Raw genomic sequence first — 17939 nt, 5'->3', positions numbered from 1 at the left:
GCAGCCAGCCCAGCTTCTGGAGCCCTGGTTAGAGCTACCAATGGAGCCAGGGGCTTCTGATTAGAAACCCCTCCCCCAACTGTCTGCCTGGAGAGGTGGACAGGACCAGTGCATGCTGACCCCTCACTCCTGCCCGGGGTCTGTGGCTCAAGGCCAGGGCCCCCTCCCTGGGACCAGCACTTTCCTCCCCTCTGCCATTTGGGCTGGGAGTGGGGCTCCAGAGAGAAAGGGAGCACCAGGGGCACAGGCACCCCTGGGCCTGGCAGAGGGGCTGGTGGGGAGGTGGTAAGGCATGCGTGTCCTTGAAGCCATCAGGAGCTATAGTGGGTGTCCACCTGCATGTGAAGGGGGGAGGCGGTTCTCAATTTCTTTCAATAAACATTTACAATGTGCCAGTGACCTCTCTGTCTGTCCCAGTTGTGGGGGTGGGTGGGGACACAGGGACCAAGCTGTGTCATGTGTGGTGGACTGACAGGCCTGTCACTGTTGCTGGGCTGTCAAGAACTCTGGAGGACGCTGTCTGGTATTTTACTCCTGGTACATACGGGTGAGGTCCAAGCTGGGCCAATGTCCTGGCGGCATCGTGTGTGTGACACAGGGTATGGCAGTCTATGTAAATGTGGGTGTGTGTGGCTCCCCGCCCCCAGCAATGCAGCCAGGCCACAGTCTTATTCAATCTCCTCTTTACTGTGAATGTCATGGTCACTGTCACAGCCACTGGGAGGAACACACAGCTTTAACCCCCTGTGTGCTAAGGGGAAGGGTGGGGGCACTCAGGGCTATAAAACTAGCTATGTACAGAGCATCCAGGGAGAAAGCCACCCGAGTACACGCTGGGCACAGCAGGGCTGAGGTCAGGCAGGACCGAGTGGGGGTGTGGTGGGCAGACGATGTGCACGTGAGGACATGCTGGGGAGGGTGGCACAACCTTGCCAAGGTCACCTGAGGCTCCCTGGCAGGGCAAGCGACCTCGAGGTTTCCCCAGGTTCCTCTACTTTTGGGATAGACCTGGGCTGAGAACCATTCCCTACTCCCCGCCTGCCGACTTCTACCTTGATGCCCAGAGTGGAGGGAGAGGTGTCGGAGCAAGACCCTGACAAGGGTCAGAGGTGCATCCTCTCCCTTCCACTCCCCCCACCAGGCCTGGGGGCACCTGGCCCCTTCCTAACACTGACGATGGACCAGGGCAGTATGCCTGTAAGTGGTGGGGAGTAAGGCAGGAGGAAGTCCAGGGCTATGGTGGGCATGAGGGGGACCCAGGACCCCTGGCAGAAGAGTGATAGTCCTGGTCTCAGGACCACCGTGGGAAAGTGTCTCTAGGGCAACCCATCGGGGTGGATCATCCCCAATCCTCAGGCATCACCCATGGAGACTGGGACCCAGGGAGACCACCCAGGTGTCTCCACGGAGACAGATTGGCACTTAAGGACCACCACAAACCAGTCACTGCAGTGACTTCCACAGAGATAGAACTAGTCATCAGGGAGAACCACCCCCACCCAACTTCCTGGGTGACGGAGAGGGTCGCCTTGGTGGCCAGACCCCGAGGCAGCAGTCTGTCTCTTGACTATAGGGGGAGGGCGGCCCCTAGCTGACCCGGTAGGTGGACGTGTTCTTGGGCTCTGTGCTGGGCACACACCAGTCGCCGGCCTCCTGGATGGTCTGGTAGTGGCGCCAGGCTGACTTGTTGTAGACGGGCAGGCGCTCCACTGAGTCTGTGGACAGGGCCTGCGGAGCACAGGGTGAGCCTCGCACCTCCCTGAGACTTGCCCACTCCCCAATAAACCACCCTTCCCCAGGTGGCTGTGCTGGTCCCTGAGCCGCATGTCCCACCACAAGTCAGCCCAGCCACCAGCCACTGGTTGAGACACTACCCTGCTCAGAAGGGCAATGGAAGGGTCTGTTCCCTCCTGTGTCCTGCTCCTGCCCATTCAAGAAAGCTGCTCCCTCAAAGGTCAGGGGGAAAGAGGGAGGAGGGTGGGCTGTGACCTGATTAAGGTCACCAGGTTGGGTCCTCAGTCTCACCCTCTGAGCTGGATAACAAGACTTCCACAGTCCCCTTTCTTTCTAGGTCTAAAAGGTCAAAGGTCCCTGAAAGAGGGGTCTTAATCATGGGCCACAGATTGAAATTCCCTCCCAAGCTGGGGGCTGTACCTCTGCTGATTCTGAGTCTAGATCCGGGAAAGGAGGGAGGGGTGGATGGGAAACCTCACAGCGGCCCTGCCTGCCTAGAAAACCCTTCTCAGGGGACTCAGTGGGCAGGGCCTCACCTTGAGATAGATGACAGCATCAGTCCCAAAGCCTTCCATGGAGAAGAGCTGCAAGTCCCCCTGGAAGTACTTGGCATAGAGGCGGGAAATGGGGAGCCCATAGCCAAAGCCAGCCTGCAGGGAGCAAGAAGGCAGCAGTGAGGGGGCTGGGGCTGGTCCTGGGGCCACAGGGGCTGACAAGTGAGTAGGCTGCTGGGCTGGGGCCATGCAGGGGCTTCCAGAACTGGGAGGAGGAGGGGGCATGGAAAAGAGAAGCCTCTGAAGTCAGACGGGGGTGTGGGATGGAGGAGGCCAGGCAGGCAGGAGGTCACAGGGCTCCCCCTAGGAGTGGGCAGGGAGGCACTGGACAGCCAAACAAGGTCATGAGAAAGGTAGTAACTGTGGGGAGAGGGAGGGAGGACCGAGGAAAGGTGACAGGCAGACAGACGACCCTCAGCAGAGGTGGACCTGTGCAGGAAAGGGAGAGATGAGGGGACCAGGAGGCCCAGACTCAGGAGAGGGAACTGTCACTACACACCGCCACGGAGGGTACAGCATCACTGGGAGACAGGGAAGCAAGAGGGAGAGAGGTGGAAGAGGCGGGCATCCCCCAGGAGCGCGAGGGGCCTGGATGAAGCCATCTTACCAGCGGGGTGCCCCCAGTGCCGGGCTGGGGGGTGGGTGCTGTGGAATACATGTAGCTGAAGAGTCGCTCAATCTTCCTCAAGGGGACACCTCCACCCCGGTCACTCATCTGGGGCCAAGGGGACATGTCAGGAGCCCTCCAAAGCTTAGTTTTCCACCCCACCACCACCCTGACCCTTCCATGGTCTTCCCCACCCACAAGGGCCACCTACTTTGATGGACAGATCTTCCTCACCCAAGGCCACCATAACCTTGATAGGGGGGAGAACGAGGCTGGATTCGTGGCTCTCCACTGTGGCTCGCATGGCATTCTGGGGAGGGGGAGGGAATGAGGGCTGAGCTGAGTGAGAGAAGCCAGACCTAATAGGAGCCCTGTGAATGGGGGTCCCCAGCCTCCTCACCTTGAAGAGTTCAAAGAGCATGTGGTAGAGGTGGGAGGGGACGTAGACCATGTGAATGGGCTGGGTGGAGTTGGCAGCTGTAGGGAGTCAGAGCAAGGTCAGGACACAGCCTGGAGTAACCTTCCCACCCTCCTCCAGACAGGCTCTGCAGCCCTCCTGGCCCCCTCTTCTTTGGGTAACAGCCACCCCTTCCAAGCTGTAACTGGGCAATGGCTGCCCCGCTAGAGACATCCCCAGCCTCCCTTGAGCTGGAGGGAGCCAGTGACTCACGGAAGCCCAGCCTTCCCTGTCCTCCTGAGACTGGGGGTGGGGAGCCAGCTCCAAATACCCTGCCACCCAGAGGCGGGCCAGAGGGAAACCTCTCTCTTAATTTAGCCACTGGGATTTGGATTCTGGAAAGGCAGCCAGACTGACGGCCCACCTCCAACTTGGCTCCCCCATTGCCCTCCTGCTAGTCCGCCTGATTTCCTTCCTATCCATTTGAAATCATCTTGTTTATGTGTTTGTTGGCCCCATCCCCCAACCTCCCCAGCACCCAGAATATAAGCTCCCCAATGAGAACAGGGACCTTGTCTGTCTTGCTTGCAATAAATATTTATCAAATATTGAAATAGTCGCCATCAAATAAAAAAATCCTAAAAGCATCCCTGCTTCTCCCCTGCCTGGAAAGCAGCACCCCCGTCCGGCTGCCCCCCTCACCGGGCTCTCCCCTGCCCCGCCCTCCCAGAGTCACCCGCACAGCCTCACTTGCTCACCGTTGACCTCCTGGATCTCCAGGTCAGGTGAGGCCATGTAATACTTGTCACAGAGGAGCTTGGCCATGTCGTAGGCATCTGCAAGAAGATGGGGGTCATTCGGGGTATGGGTGGCTCACATAGCAGGCAGTCCCCCTGGCGTGGACAGGGCATCACCAACATTACCTTCATGAGGATTGTGCCCCTACCCATCGGGAATGGGTCACCCCTGGCAGGTGGACTTAGAGTGGTCCCTGAGTCTCCTGCAGGCCAGGCCCAGGGAGGCTCACCTTTCACCACGTCAGACACCTTGCAGTTGGGGTCGATGCTGCCGATGTGTTTGGGGTGGGCAGGGTTGGTGCTGCCATCAAAGATGAGGGCTATGGATGGGAGAGAAGGTGCAGCTGGCTGGGCCTAGAGCCTGTCCCTGGGTCCCCTCTTCCCAGGGCCATCCCAGAATCCACCCTTCTCCAACCTCCTAGGGGCTCTGATCCTAAAGTGCCCTCAACCCTAGCTGCACCCCTGGCTCAGGCCACCTGGGATCTCTGCAGGCCTGAAGCATGCTTCTTTCCAGAAGTCTCTCCCCACATCCATCCCACCTTACAGCTGTCCTTTATGGCTTTCCCCATCTTGATTTTGGAAATTAGTTGAGAAACTCTTTGAATTTATGATGGCTATGACCTGTCAACAATCACAGCGAACCCTCCTGGACAAAGAAACTCTAAACAACAATCTGTTTATTTTAATTCGGTGCTGGGGGTCTAGCCCAGGGGCTGCCCCCTCCTCCCACCCCCACCTTCCCCGCAGCTGGGCTCACTGTGCTGGTTGATGAGCATGCGGATGGAGATGCGGCTGAGGTAGAAGCGGTCCAGGAAGTACTGGATGTTCTGGTTGGAGACCGGGTCATCGCCGTAGGTGTCCTTGTACTCCAGCACGCCCTGGGCCATGGTGGGCACCACGTCATTGTGCCGGTTCCGGATGGTAACCAGGGCATCAGTGAACCTTTGGAAGGTCAGATGTTCACCCCACCCAGCCCCAGCCCTGGGGCGCCCAGACTCCTCCTGGTCTTCCCTTCCCAACCCCACGACACACAGCACCCCCTCCTCCTGAAGCCCACCCCCAATCTCCCGCTGCTGTTCCACAGTCTTCGTGCTCAAAGCCCAGAGCTCTCAGATCCTCTGAAGGGCAGCTCCCCAAGGGCAGGGCCCAGCCTCGCCCAGCTGACTCCCACACTGAGAATGGAGTCTGCTTCTCCCCTCAGACTGGACACCCCTGCCTAGGCATCTTTCTGCCCTGCTGGTGTTCCGCCAGGAGCTGCAGCCTCAGATGCCCCTTGCCTGGACCTGCCTCCCTGCCACGCTCAGGCCCTCACTCACTGGTGCAGGGTTCGGTGGTCCTCGGGGTCCTTGTCCAGGAACTCCATGATGTCCAGCAGACTCTGGACATACCTGTGTGCAGAGGGAAGGAGGGGACGTGGCTTCAGCTGCAGCTGGCGAGGCCGCCTCCCAGCCCCTAAGTTGGACCTTGCTCTGGCTCTGTTCCCACTGTGGGACCTGGGGACAGGCTGCAGCACAGCTTTCTTCAACCCATGTCATCTGCACATCTCCCTGACAGCCTGGTAAGTTATGCAAACCTCTAATCCATTGGTCCCCTATGGCACCTCTGCTTTGGAAACTAGAATACTAGTCTTAGGGGAGCCTGGAGATAATTCCATCCAAGAGGCCCCATAGGTCAGGAGAGTGGACCAAGGGCCCAGCAGTGAGAAGACACTGAGGTCCACCTGCCCTTTCCTAGACACATCCTATCACTTCTCCCATAGGCGTCTGCTACATCCCCTGGGGTACAGACAGAGACTGGCCAGCAGGGGCCTCTTCCAGAGTGATATTAGGCCTGGGGAACAGGATCCTAAAATAGTGAGTAGGCGGGGCCTGAGGGAGGGTTGGGTCCCTGGAGATCCCAGAGAGGCTCCTTTTGCTCTGAAGGGCCCCAGCAGCAGTGCAGGTGCCTGCCCCTACCTGCAGCTAGGTCAGAGGATGCCAAAGGAACCCAGGGCCAGAGGGGAGAGCTTCTGCATATGAGTCACCTGGGCTAGCAGATGATGCCAACCTGGAGCCACTGTCCCCGCTAAGGCTCCCGGTTTCTCTGCTAACATGCCCAGTCTGCGGCCTGTTCTCCTGGGAGGGCAGGAAGCACTGGGTCTCTGGCAGAAACGCTCCAGCCAGGAGGTGGGTGAGGGAGGGGCTGCCTTTAGCCCCGTGGCAGGGGGCCCAGGCTTGGCGGTGTGTCTGGAAAGGGCCCTACCACATTCAGAGCCACTTCCAAGGCCAGGATGCTCTGACCTTCATGGCGACCTCTAAGAGGTAAGAAAGGCAGGGATGAGCCTCAGTCACCTCAACCCAGGCCTGGGGCAGTGCCACAGCTGGGAAGGGGATGATGAAGGCCCAGAGGTCTCCAGCTCTCCTGTCACCCATCAGGCTGTGACTGCTCGGGATTCCCACCTCCAGGCCTCCACTCAGGCTGTTCCTCTGCTCAGGTGCCCTTCCACTTACACCCACCAACTGCTGCCCTTCCCTCGCTCGCTAAGGCAGCAGAGAAGACGGTAAACGAACCAGCTTAGAATGGGCTCTGCTAGGTCCCCGTCCTGGCTCTTCCACATCAAGCTGTGTGGCTCTAAGTCATGGAACCTATCTGGGCCTGAATGTCTTCGTTAGGAAAATGGGGACTTTGTAGACATATTTACTACTGCTTTTTGGTGGGGACTAAATGATCACTGGTATGGTGTGGAGCTCATTGCAAGCACTCTCTGAATGCTTGCTCAAAAACGCACCATCTGAGTACACCCTGAGCCCCAGGGGCCTCCGACACCCCTGTACTTCTTATAGGCCCCAAATCACACCATTCTTTGGTCCACACTGCCCTGAAGAGCTCCCCTCTGTGGGCAGGAATGGGGCTCTTACCCCTGGGGCTCCCTGCAGCCTCCCCACCCAGGGCCCAGGATACAGCCTGACAGACAGAGGTGTCCCTGCTGACAGGGTGGGGACTGGGGACGGGGAGCCACAGTTGAGATCAGCTTCCCCCCAGAGTTACCCCATCCCTGTCCGAAGACATTGGATGGCACTAAGACCTCACTTCGGTCTCCTGAAGAATTACCACAGCTGACACTTACGCAGAGTCCACTGTCTCCACCTGCGCTTGGAGCTGGGATACAGAGTGCGAAGTATTTCCCACGTTTTGTGGACAAGAGACCAGCTCAGAGAAGGCAGGTACTGTGCCCCAGCCACGCAGTGAGCAGCAGGCTGGGATCTGAACCCGGGTCTACTTGGCTATACCCTGTGGCCAGCTGCTCCCCGTCCACACTGCTCCTAAGAGTGATGCTTCTGCTGCTGCAGATGGCGACAGTAGGCAGCACTCTCTGGATCTGCTCTGTGACCCCCTGGTGCTTCCCTTTGACCTCCACAGGGATCCCATGAGGTAGGCTCTGCGAGACAGATGAGGAGGTGAACATGCAGAGCCGGGATGCTCTCTCCCAGGCCCGTGTGACTCTAAATCCTTGTCCTCTACCGTGTCCAGAATAAAGCCTCATGCTCAGATGACTCTTAGAGAGATTTGGGAGAGAATCCCCAATGCTGGGGGGAGGGGGAAGAGAAAGGGGAGGAGGCCAGCTGGAGCATGGCCCTGGGATCCCCTCTCAAGACCCAGGGGCAGGTGGGGATGGAGGAGGCCAGAGGAGGTGGTGGAACGGCTCCCTGACTGCACATCGCTAGCAGGGGCAGAGTCCTAGTGCCGGAGGGTAGGGCTGCTCGGTGAAGCTTAGCGGGCAGCCTGGGGTGCTCACGTGCCACTGACGTGGAGCAAAGGACAGCTGGATGAACTGGCAGTGGGCAGCACCGCCAGCCAGCCAGCACAGTATGATAAAGGACATCACAGTAGCCACAGGCTTTAATCTCCCTGACAGCCCTGGTTGTATTCCCAGGATAGAGAGGAGATTCCCAGAGGATCCTTGGCCTGGCCCTGGCCTCAAGCTCCCAGGGGCCTGGCACTCCAGATGTCCCCCTTGGGCTAGACCTGGAACCTACAGAGGAGACACAGGGGGTGGAGCCCTGCTGGCTCCTGGGCTGCCTACCCTCCCTGCACCCAGGAAGAGCCAGGTCTAAAGTAGATGGCATGTCCAGGCATAGCGGGCAGAGGGGGCCCACCCCAACAACTGGGGAGGCCTGGGAGCCTGCTACTCCTAGGTAAGCTTCCCACCTGGAGGTGCCCCCAGGGCTGCCTTCAGGGTCCAGAGCCCCAACAGGGAAGGCAGGAGGGTAGCATGTGGGGTGGGGGGTGAGCACACCTCAGTGAGGGATGTGCAGAGAGGGGGTGCCTGCAGATCTTGGGGGAAGGTGTGTAAGACTGTGAACATGAGGAGCATGCCTGTGGGGTACAAGTGTGTGTGCACTAGTGTTTACAGCTGCTGGGGACAAAGCAGACCAGGAGATGGCCACATGAGGGCCATGTGAGGGGGTGGCTCTCTGTACTGAGTGAAGAGGACCAGAGCCGGCCTGCACCTGGAGCACTCTCTTGGGGTTCGGGGGACAGGCTTGGCTATGCACTGAAGTCCACTGGCTGCCCAGTCCCTCCCTGTTCCTCCCAGCAGGAACTACAGGGTGGGACTGCACAGATAGAAGGAAATAATCCCGGCTTCCTGGTTCCTACCGGGCTCAGCATCTGCTCCTTAGTTATGCAGGGGGGTCTGGGGGATCCGGCAGCCATTCTGCCCAAGCCCTAGCCCAGTGGGGGACCAGATCCGCCTGGGCCTGCTGCTTGGAATTCTCTGGGACTGGGTGGTTCCCTGGGGTGGCAGCAGGGTCTGGGGTCCACACACCTTGCTCATGGGCAAGGGAGGTTGGCGAGATGATGCTGGCCACACCCTATCACCTGCCCCCTTCCAGCAACCCCCACAGACTCTTAATGACAAGAATGACTCACCGTCATTTGATTCTACTCTAACTCCTACTTAGCCCAGAGCGTTTTCTAAAAGCACGTCCCCACCACCCACACCTCCTCCGGCCATCCTCCCCTGCTGAGAGGAGCCCGGGTGGCCACCAGCTGACAGACTCTTTGCTGGTGGACCCTACTTTGCAGGGGACTTACACGTGAGCTTAGAGATCTCCGTCTTTCTCGCTGTGGTGGATGCCCACCGGCTCTGGAAAACCTCTCAGCACCGCGACACTGCCCACGGGCTGGCCTGCCGCTCCCTTCCAGAACACAGCCTCCAGATCCCGCAGCCCTGGTTCGACTCCCAGCTCCACCACCCATTCCCAGGGTGGCCTAAGAACTTCTTCACCTCCCTGAACCTCAGTTTCTCATCTACAAAATGGGGGGTGAGAGCAAAGTCCACTCGGAAGGTTGTGGGAACGAGTGGCGCATGTGAGAACTCAGGCTGGCCCTCAGCTCTGCAGCTTTTGTCCCCCTGGTCACTTATATCACACCGTCTAGAAACCTCCACCAGAACTGGATCATCTGTGGCCTGGACATCGCTGGTGTTTACAGAGTTCTGTATGCTTTAACAATGGCATTTGACCCTGAGAAACAGAATGGGTCCCCATGTTACAGACAAGGGAGCAGAGGTGTAGGGCCACCATACTGTGTGCAATACTTAGAACGTCCCCACCTTCCTGTCACCTCCAAAACATGGCCTGCTACCCCAAGTCTGTCCAGCTGAAATAACACATCAGGTTTATTCAGAACCAGGAATTCTTCAGATACAGGGACTGCCCACACCCTGCCCCAGCTGAGGGGAGACCCTGCCAACCATCACCACATAGTGACTATGGACTACTGCCAGCCGCGTCTGCACAGTACTCTTTTGGTTTCCAACAGAGAGGGTTTTTTTTAAAATATTTTTTTTAGTTATAGTTGGACACAATACCTTTATTTTATTTATTTATTTTTATGTGGTGCTGAGGATCGAACCCAGCATCTCACACATGCTAGGCAAGCGCTTTACCGCTGAGCCACAACCTCAGCCTCTCCAACAGGGAGTTTTATTCCTTACTCATCAGACTTAGTCTGGTGGCTGTCGTGCCAGGTTCCCTGGGAAGTCACCGCCTCTTCTCATACAGACCCTGCCCACGCCCACCGCATCTGATCTGTCATTTAGCCAGCTAGAGGTTTCTCCTGGAAAAGGAGATCTGCACTCTTATAGGCAACCACTTTGTCCCCATCAGGAAGTCCTTCTGCTCTCACACCTCAGTCTCTCTTGCTGTGGCTGATGCCCACTGGCTCTGGAAACAACTCTCAGCAGGCTGTCTCTTCAGCATGCCAGGAGGCCTTAACAATCCCTTGGCTTGCTCTCCTCTAGGCTGAATCATCCTCTGGTGAAGTATTCTCTCTTGTCTAACTTCACTCCCTCCTGCTGTTACTTGACATTACTTCCAAGCTTTGATAGAAGAATAAATTAGGTCAAGCACCCCAGGTCACTGATTTTCAGAAAGGGACTCTGTGTAGCGTCCTGGGGAGTCATGGATAGTCCAGCAGTCCCCTGCCCTCCTCCTGCACCTCTGGCTGTCCCCGGAACACAGTGTCCAGGGAGGGGAACTGAAAAGCCTGGTCCTGGAGTCAGCCTGAGTCCATCAGTCCTGAGAGGAAGCCAGGCCAGTCAGCCGGACAGAGTGGGAGGAAGGCTGGGCAGAACAGATGGCACCTTCTGTCTCTCCCCAGTGCTCCACCACCCTGTGGTGGGACACACTGGTTGGCTCGGAGATCCTGGGCTCAGCAAGGGGTGACCTGGTTGGGCTACAGGAAGATCAGACTCTGCCCTCCGTCCCTCTATCCCACCTTCATGGTCACACTGGGCACAATCAACCCCTCAGAGCATGTTCCCGGGTGACCAAGCCAGGTGACCAAGCCAGCCCCTTCCTATTCTGGCTTATGTATTGCCTACTTTCCTCTGAAGTCCATTTTACCTTCCACCATAATTTTATATATATATATATATATATATTTTTTTTTTAATTTAAAAATTTTTTTTTGGGGGGGTGCCAGGGATTAAACTCAGGGGCACTCGACCACAAAGCCACATCCCCAGCTCTATTTTGTATTTGATTTAGAGATGGGGTCTCACTGAGTTGCTTAGGGCCTTGCCAAGTTGCTGAGGCTGCGTTTGAACTTGTGATCCTCGTGCCTCAGCTTCCTGAACCACTGAGATTACAGGTGTGCGCCACTGCACCCAGCTTCCCACAACTTCTGATTTGGTCAACATTCACTGTGCACCTACTGTATACCTGGCGTTGTGTGTAACACGTTATCTACCGTGGCTCATTTCATTAGAGTAATTCAGGGGTGTGCGTGTTCCTGTGCAGACATAATGCTGGCAGGGCACCATAAAGCCCCTGAACCCTGACCAGTGTCTGGTTATGGGAAGAGGGTAGGGGTTCGCATTTTCTTCTGCGTTTTTGTATTTTCTTTTTTTTTTTGAGAATTTTAATATTTTTTTTTTTTTTTAGTTCTCGGCGGACACAACATCTTTGTTGGTATGTGGTGCTGAGGATCGAACCCGGGCCGCACGCATGCCAGGCGAGCGTGCTACCGCTTGAGCCACATCCCCAGCCCCGTGTTTTTGTATTTTCCACGTGTCAAAATGATATTATGTTATCCTTCTTCAATGAAGGGGGAAAACACTCAATTATACTTTTAGAATAATAACCTTAGGGCTGGGGTTGTGGCTCGGTGGTAGAGCGCTTGCCTAGCATGTGTGAGGCACTGGGTTCGATTCTCACACCATGTAGAAATAAATAATAAATAAGTAAAAGATCCACTGACAATTAAACAACATTTTAAAAAAATAATAATAAAAACCTTTGATTCTTTATTTAAAAACAACTAACTCTTCGGTGCTCACTACTCCTCCCTCTATCTCTGATGCACTTGATTTGCCTGGTCTTGGTAGAAATCATATTTTCCTATGAGAGGATGGGCTCCCTGAGGGCAGCCATTGCTGTTTTCTTAGACACAGCATGCTGCTGGGCTCAGGTGGGGGAACACATGCTCTGGAGTCCAAAAGGAAACCATAGCCATTCCACCCCGCAGGTCCTAACAGCCAGGGGATTCTGCCCAGGCACCATGACAGCCCACTGATGATTAGCCAGTTATATGCCTGGTGAAGGACACATCCTGTTTGTGCTTCATGGAACAGGCTGTTGGCTAATGACCTCTAGTTACCTGACCCTGCACCCTCCTGAGTGCCTTCCCCAGGCTTCACCTCTGCTCCTCTGGCTGCCTGCAATAAACTTATGGACTTTGTCCTCCAAAACTCTTTGGGAAAAGACTGTGTCATCCCTGTATCTATTTGAGCATTTTCCAACATCCAAAACAATCAGACTTGTTGCTTGGATTATATAATTTGTTCCAAGATTTGCTTCTTGTTTCTGTTTCTCAAAAAGTCACCCTAAATACCAGCATTTCGAGAGGCTGAGACAGGAGAATCATGAATTCAAAGCCAGCCTCAGCAACAGCGAGGTGCTAAGCAACTCAGTGAGACCCTGTCTCTAAATAAAATACAAAACACGGCTGGGGATGTGGCTCAGGGGTTGAATGCCCATGAGTTCAATCCCTGGTACCAAAAAAAAAAAGTCACCCTAAATAAATAGTGTCTAGTAGGGGCTGGGGTTCCAGACCTAGGGCTGGTGGCCATTGCTAACATTATTAGCCTGAAATAAGGTTTTGACTATGAAAACTGATGGATCCTGGGTTCCCAGAGAAAGCAGGATGGTAAGAAGAGGGGTGTCCCAGACACAGAAGTAAGGAGGCCGACTATTCCTGCTAGGGCCTAGGATTCCCATGTGACTCTGGGCAACTCCCCAGCCTTTCAGAGCCCCCGTATCTTCCCTTGATCCCCACCCGCCTCAAGGCAGCTGGCAGCACAGAGACTCCATCCCTGAGCTGAGGGACACAGGGTGATGGAATGGGAGAGGTCTCACCAGCTCTGTACCAGCTGCACAGAGGGTGTGCTCAGCACCCGATCCGGAAGCAGGTTAATCTCTTTCATGATGTTGGCCAAGCGCACAGGCAGCTCCTGCCGAAGGAAGGTGAACGAGGTTTTCTCACAGGCATTGCTGGACCCTGGTGGAAGACAGAGGGGTGAATCCATGGGCACAAACCCTGGGAATCCAAGGACATCTCCAGGATCAGGTGAGCTAAACCTTGCATTGATCAGGGTTTAGAGGACAAGGGACCTGCCCAGGACAAAAACAAGGCAGCTCTCTTAACCTCTGCAGTATTCAGGCCTCCCCATCACCTGCCCAGTACTTCAAGACCTGCATCCCCTTCCCATCCTATTTGCCTTTAAACATGGGAACAGGGCCCCTTTGGGACCCATTTGGAGCTGCTCTGGCCTAAGTCACCTCACTTCTTTCTCCTTTCCTCCCAGTAAGCTTTGACACTGGGAGTAGACCCATGGGGGCAGAGGCACCCAGGACATCCATCCCACCTGAACTGCACCCTAGTTGAGGGGGGCTGTACCTAGAGTCCCGTAGCTGCAGGGTCCAAGCATTGTCCCTGGCCACTCTATCCAGGCTGGTGAGGTGGATGGATGCCCACTGTAAGGTTGCCTCTGTATTAATGATCCCCCACTTTTCTTTGGTACCAGGATTAAACTCAGAGGCACTTACCACTGAGCCTCATCCCCAGCCCTTTTGCTATTTTATTTAGAGACAGGGTCTCACTGAATTGCTTAGAGCCTACTTAGCTATGTTGCTGAGGCTGGCTTTGAACTTGTGATCTTCCTGCCTCAGTCTCCCAAGCCACTGGGATTATAGGCATGCGCCACCAGGCCTAGTATTAATGCCCTCTTTGAGGCAAATGGGAACCTTGATCCCCAGTAAAGATGAAAAGCTGGGTGAAGGACTGGAGAAGGCTATGAGCCAGTGACAGGAGTTCTGATCTGGGTTCTGATCCAGGTTCTGCCTCCAAATCTGTCATCCAGGACAAGTCATCATCCTTCTGAAAGTCTCACTTTTCCCACTGTTCAAGTGGAACAAACTACTCAAAGTCCTCTGCAGGTGTGACATTTCTCTCCAGTATGGGCTGGGTGGCTTCTAAGGGCTGAGAGTGGGCCCACCAGGCTTCCCTACATGAAGGAAGCTCAACACTCAAACAGGGCAGTGGGTGGGAAGACATATCCTGAGAAACAGGTGCCATATGTCTTGGCTGCCACCTCCCTGACCTCTGTCAGTGACGCAGCTGTAACTTAAGCCAGCCACTATCTACTCAGCTCTTGAGAGACCTGGGCCCCCCCTCCCAATTTCTAGCTGGCACCACGGAAATGCCATTTAGACAGACAGGGCCCACACGTCTGGCTGCCACCTTAGCACAGCCCTCCTCCTGCCCCAAAGCCACCCCTAGGACATTGGTAGCTGGAGATCCTGGGGGATCTTCTGACCCAGCAGCCCCCAAAGCGGGGGGCAGTCAAGGGAGGGTACAAGCAGCATGACCACCTCATGGTGACCTGGGCCTCTGCCCAGCTGAGGACAGGCAGCCAGGCTAAAACAGGTTTGATCTTCAAGTGTCCTTGCCCACTGAGGCAGCTGAAATGGGTGGAGGTACACCAGTCAGGGGCATTGGCGCCTGCTGGCAACTTCTTCTGAAGGAGCCTCCTGGCCCACCTGCCCAGGGTCTTCGCTCCTGCCTGCTCAGAAGGGTCTGACCCTTCACCTCCAGCCTAGTTTCCTTCCAGATGGCTGCACCTCTCAATCTTGCCTTGTCGCTGCTACCACCATGCCCCCTAGTTCCTCTGTCACCCACTCACTCTTTAAGAGTTGTGAAGACAACCCCCGTTGGCCTTTCGGCGGTGCCCAGATAGGGCTCCACTCCCTCCCTGTGCTGACATCAGGCCTCACTGCCCCTTACTCTCTCAGATCCCTCTCAAAGCGAGCCCAGGAGGAAACCTTGGACCCCCTCCTTCTCAGCGCCCCCCATTCCCTCGTACAGTTTAGGGGACTGTGTCTTCTGCTGGGGGCACCCTTAACCCTTTCAGCCCTGCCTCCCTGTTAACCCCTTCCTGCCTCAACTCTTCAGAGCAATTCCTGGCTACAGAGGGCCTCTCCGCTCCAGGGGGTTAACCTCTCATTGCCAGGACCCCTTCTCCGCGCCCCAACTAGCGGACCCTGCGGCTCTCCGCCTCCCGCCTCCCTCCCTTCGGACTCCGTACCGAAGTCCAGAAACTGCTTCATTGACAGGGGCGACGGGGAGAACTTGCTGAAGTGCTCGATGTACTTGGGTGCTCCTGCCAGGGACGCATTCTTCAGCAGCGCCCGCACCCAGCGCATGGCGGCGGCGGCGCCCCCCGAAGCTCGGGCTCAGCTGGGCTGCGGTCCCTGCGCGGGCAGCTCTGGCGCTGGCTTGGCCCAGTCCGGCCCAGCGACGCTGTTCGGCCGCCTCCTCCCTGCTTCTGCCCTGACGGCCCCTCCGACGCTCAGCCAATCGGCACTCGTGGCTTCTAGATATAGCCAATAGCCGCGCACAAACAATTCCGGAAAACCAATAGCCTTGTGCCCCGGCACGTGGCTTCTTATGGGTCCGCCCCCTTAACCCTGTCTTTGCCGGGGTGGGTCTGTTGTTTTCCTAGACTGTGTCGACGTCCCGCCCCCATCTGCTCCCTCCTCCGGTGCCTCCCAGAGGCAAGCCCCGCTTAACCCCTTCCTTCCCCGAGGCCAGCAAGCCCTTTGCTTCCTCTTCCACTCTTGCCTTGCTTTGCTCCCTCACCACTTTTCTCCACTTGCCGGGTCCTTTTTAACCCTTCCTTCCCTGACTTATCCAGATAACTTTCAGCGAATCCCTTTTCCAAATAAAGGTACCTGTCTTACCTGTCCTGATCCCTACCAGCCCTCCTTTATGGAGTCTCGTGGCTTCCCAATCCGGGTGATTGACACAGACTGAGTATTTGCAAAATTAGGAACCAGGATACGAACCTATACTAATCTGCCCTATATACATGCAACCCTCTCGCTTCCATAAAGATCCAAGTGCCCCAGGAGAAGGTGGCGTTTGCCTTCCTAAAGTGAAAAACACCCAGAGCCCCAAACCCTCACGATTAGCAGCGGTGGAGGCAGCAACTACCATTAGTGCTCATTTTCGAAACACTTTCATTCTATTATTGGGTTCATTTGACATCTTGCGGCGACCACCTAAGTAAACAACCTTCTTTGGACCAGGTTTCCTCAGAGTAAGATCCGAGGGGTTGGGGAGTCCTGGGATCTTGGAGCCCAGCCTTCGCCACCAGCGCCGCCTCTTTTGTGAGAAACGTCTTGCGCCCACTTGTGGAAGAATGTAGTATGTCCCGTTCTGGGCCTGGGGCCCCGAACCGACTCTCTGAGGATTTGCAGCAATGGTTTGATCAAATCGTGAGCCCGCATTTACCAAGCGTCTTATAAATGATAGGCTTTGTGTTGAGATCAGGAAACACAGACAGGATCATGACATAGCCTTTCCCCTCAATCATTTCATTTCTCAGTTTGGGAGATGGCTGCACAAGAAATGAATCAATAATAGGATGTGATTGTAGCCTGGCTTCACAATGGAAGGCATTCCTGGCTTAATGGATAATAATCTGTGTGCCAGGCACTGTTTGCTGCATTACCTCATTTAATTCTCAAGACAGCTCTATTGTACTATTATTATCCCCCATTTGATAGATAGGAAAACAGAGTCTCAGGGATCATTCTGGACTACAGATCTGACCTTGTTGCTTTCCTGCTCACAGCCTTTCAGTGACTCTCCACTTCTTACTGGAGCCTTTTCAGTTGTCCGGTGATGTGCTTTGGTTTCACTCCCAGCCTCCTCTTCTACATGTTCCAGCTCAACTCCCAGCCCCACCTGTGTGCTGCCTTGAATTGGCTTCTAATCTCCAAGTCATTGCAATCTCTGTCTTTTCTGTCTGGATCAATTTTCTCAACTTCATCTATCCATTCTTCATATCTCATCTGCTTAGTCATTCCTTCCTCCAGGAAGCTTCCCTGATATTCCCAGCCTGGGTTAAGAGCTTCCTCCAAGGGCTCCTTGGGTCTCATAATCTTAGCAAAAGCTTACCACAATGAGTGGTAATTTTTGCTGATTCATCTGTCTTTCCTACCGGACTCTGAGCTCCAGGAGGACAGACACGTGTTTATCTTGGTATCTTATTCTCCAACTTGGGGCGCGGTGCCTGGCTTGTGGTCGAGGATGGAGTGAAAACGGAAGTGTGGTCAGCAAGGAGACATGCCCAGAGATATTGGAGAGCACTACCAGATGTCACTGGGCCAGCAATTAGGAGGCAATTGAGGTCCTGGGTAATCATGGCTGCAAGTGCCCTGTAACGTATGGGATATTGTGCATAAAAACCCAAGCCCTGTGCCTAGCAATAAATGATATTGAGAAACTGATGTGACTCTATTTTTGAGAAACCAGCTTCTACCTCAAGGCCTGTCCTAAGGAAGGGGGCATGACCCTTGTCCTGGGAAAAACCCACAGAGCACTCCTAAGCACATACCCACCCTGCTGAGTTGTTTGTCTGTAAATAACAGGAGAAGTCTGGGGGGCCAGGAGTCCCTGACTCAGTTAGGCTAGGTGAAGACCCATAGCAACCCCCTAGCAACCACCAATCAGCATGAGACAGGGAAAATACTGAGGATGCCAGATGACCCCCCAGTAGTTGATGGTGGTTGATAACATGTTGGGAAACCATGTAGTTCAGCAGGTACACCCCTCGTGGCCTAAACCAATCATCAGTTCAAACGAACCTCCTTTTTGTACTAACCAATCACCCCTACTCAACTTGTTCCCGCCAGTGAATGTGCTAATCAATGTTAAGAGCTGTTGTTTGACTTTCCCACGGTATGGAATGATTTGCTGGGTGATGTTGTGACACATAGAGTATCCCCCCAAAACTATAA

The 17939-nt window shown here is 55.2% G+C and overlaps 1 protein-coding gene across 1 annotated transcript; it reads right to left on the bottom strand.

Annotated features, from left to right (window-relative positions):
* Nucleotides 1-666: 666 nt before the first annotated feature.
* Pdk2 (pyruvate dehydrogenase kinase 2) lies at nt 667-15473 on the bottom strand. Its single transcript, XM_076870345.1, has 11 exons — nt 15221-15473; nt 12993-13134; nt 5406-5477; nt 4847-5031; nt 4320-4409; nt 4051-4128; nt 3296-3372; nt 3107-3205; nt 2896-3003; nt 2271-2384; nt 667-1728 (listed from the first exon to the last, which is right to left on the bottom strand). The coding sequence occupies exons 1-11, from the start codon at nt 15336-15338 to the stop codon at nt 1588-1590; spliced, it is 1224 nt and encodes a 407-aa protein (XP_076726460.1). The 5' UTR covers nt 15339-15473; the 3' UTR covers nt 667-1587.
* Nucleotides 15474-17939: the final 2466 nt, after the last annotated feature.

Source organism: Callospermophilus lateralis, chromosome 11 (assembly GCF_048772815.1).
Source record: "Callospermophilus lateralis isolate mCalLat2 chromosome 11, mCalLat2.hap1, whole genome shotgun sequence".
Lineage (NCBI taxonomy): Eukaryota > Metazoa > Chordata > Mammalia > Rodentia > Sciuridae > Callospermophilus > Callospermophilus lateralis.
Note: the sequence above shows the minus strand (reverse complement) of the source record. Positions and strands in the feature narration are given on the sequence as shown.

Bases quoted from the DNA above. Each gene is read 5' to 3' on its own strand.
- Pdk2 (XM_076870345.1), bottom strand. From the start codon at position 15,338: ATGCGCTGGGTGCGGGCGCTGCTGAAGAATGCGTCCCTGGCAGGAGCA. The intron at 4,129-4,319 runs GTGAGCCTCCCT...ATCTTCTTGCAG, and splicing joins GGTGTCTGACGTGGTGAAAG to ATGCCTACGACATGGCCAAG. The intron at 3,206-3,295 runs GTGAGGAGGCTG...CCCCCTCCCCAG, and splicing joins TGCTCTTTGAACTCTTCAAG to AATGCCATGCGAGCCACAGT.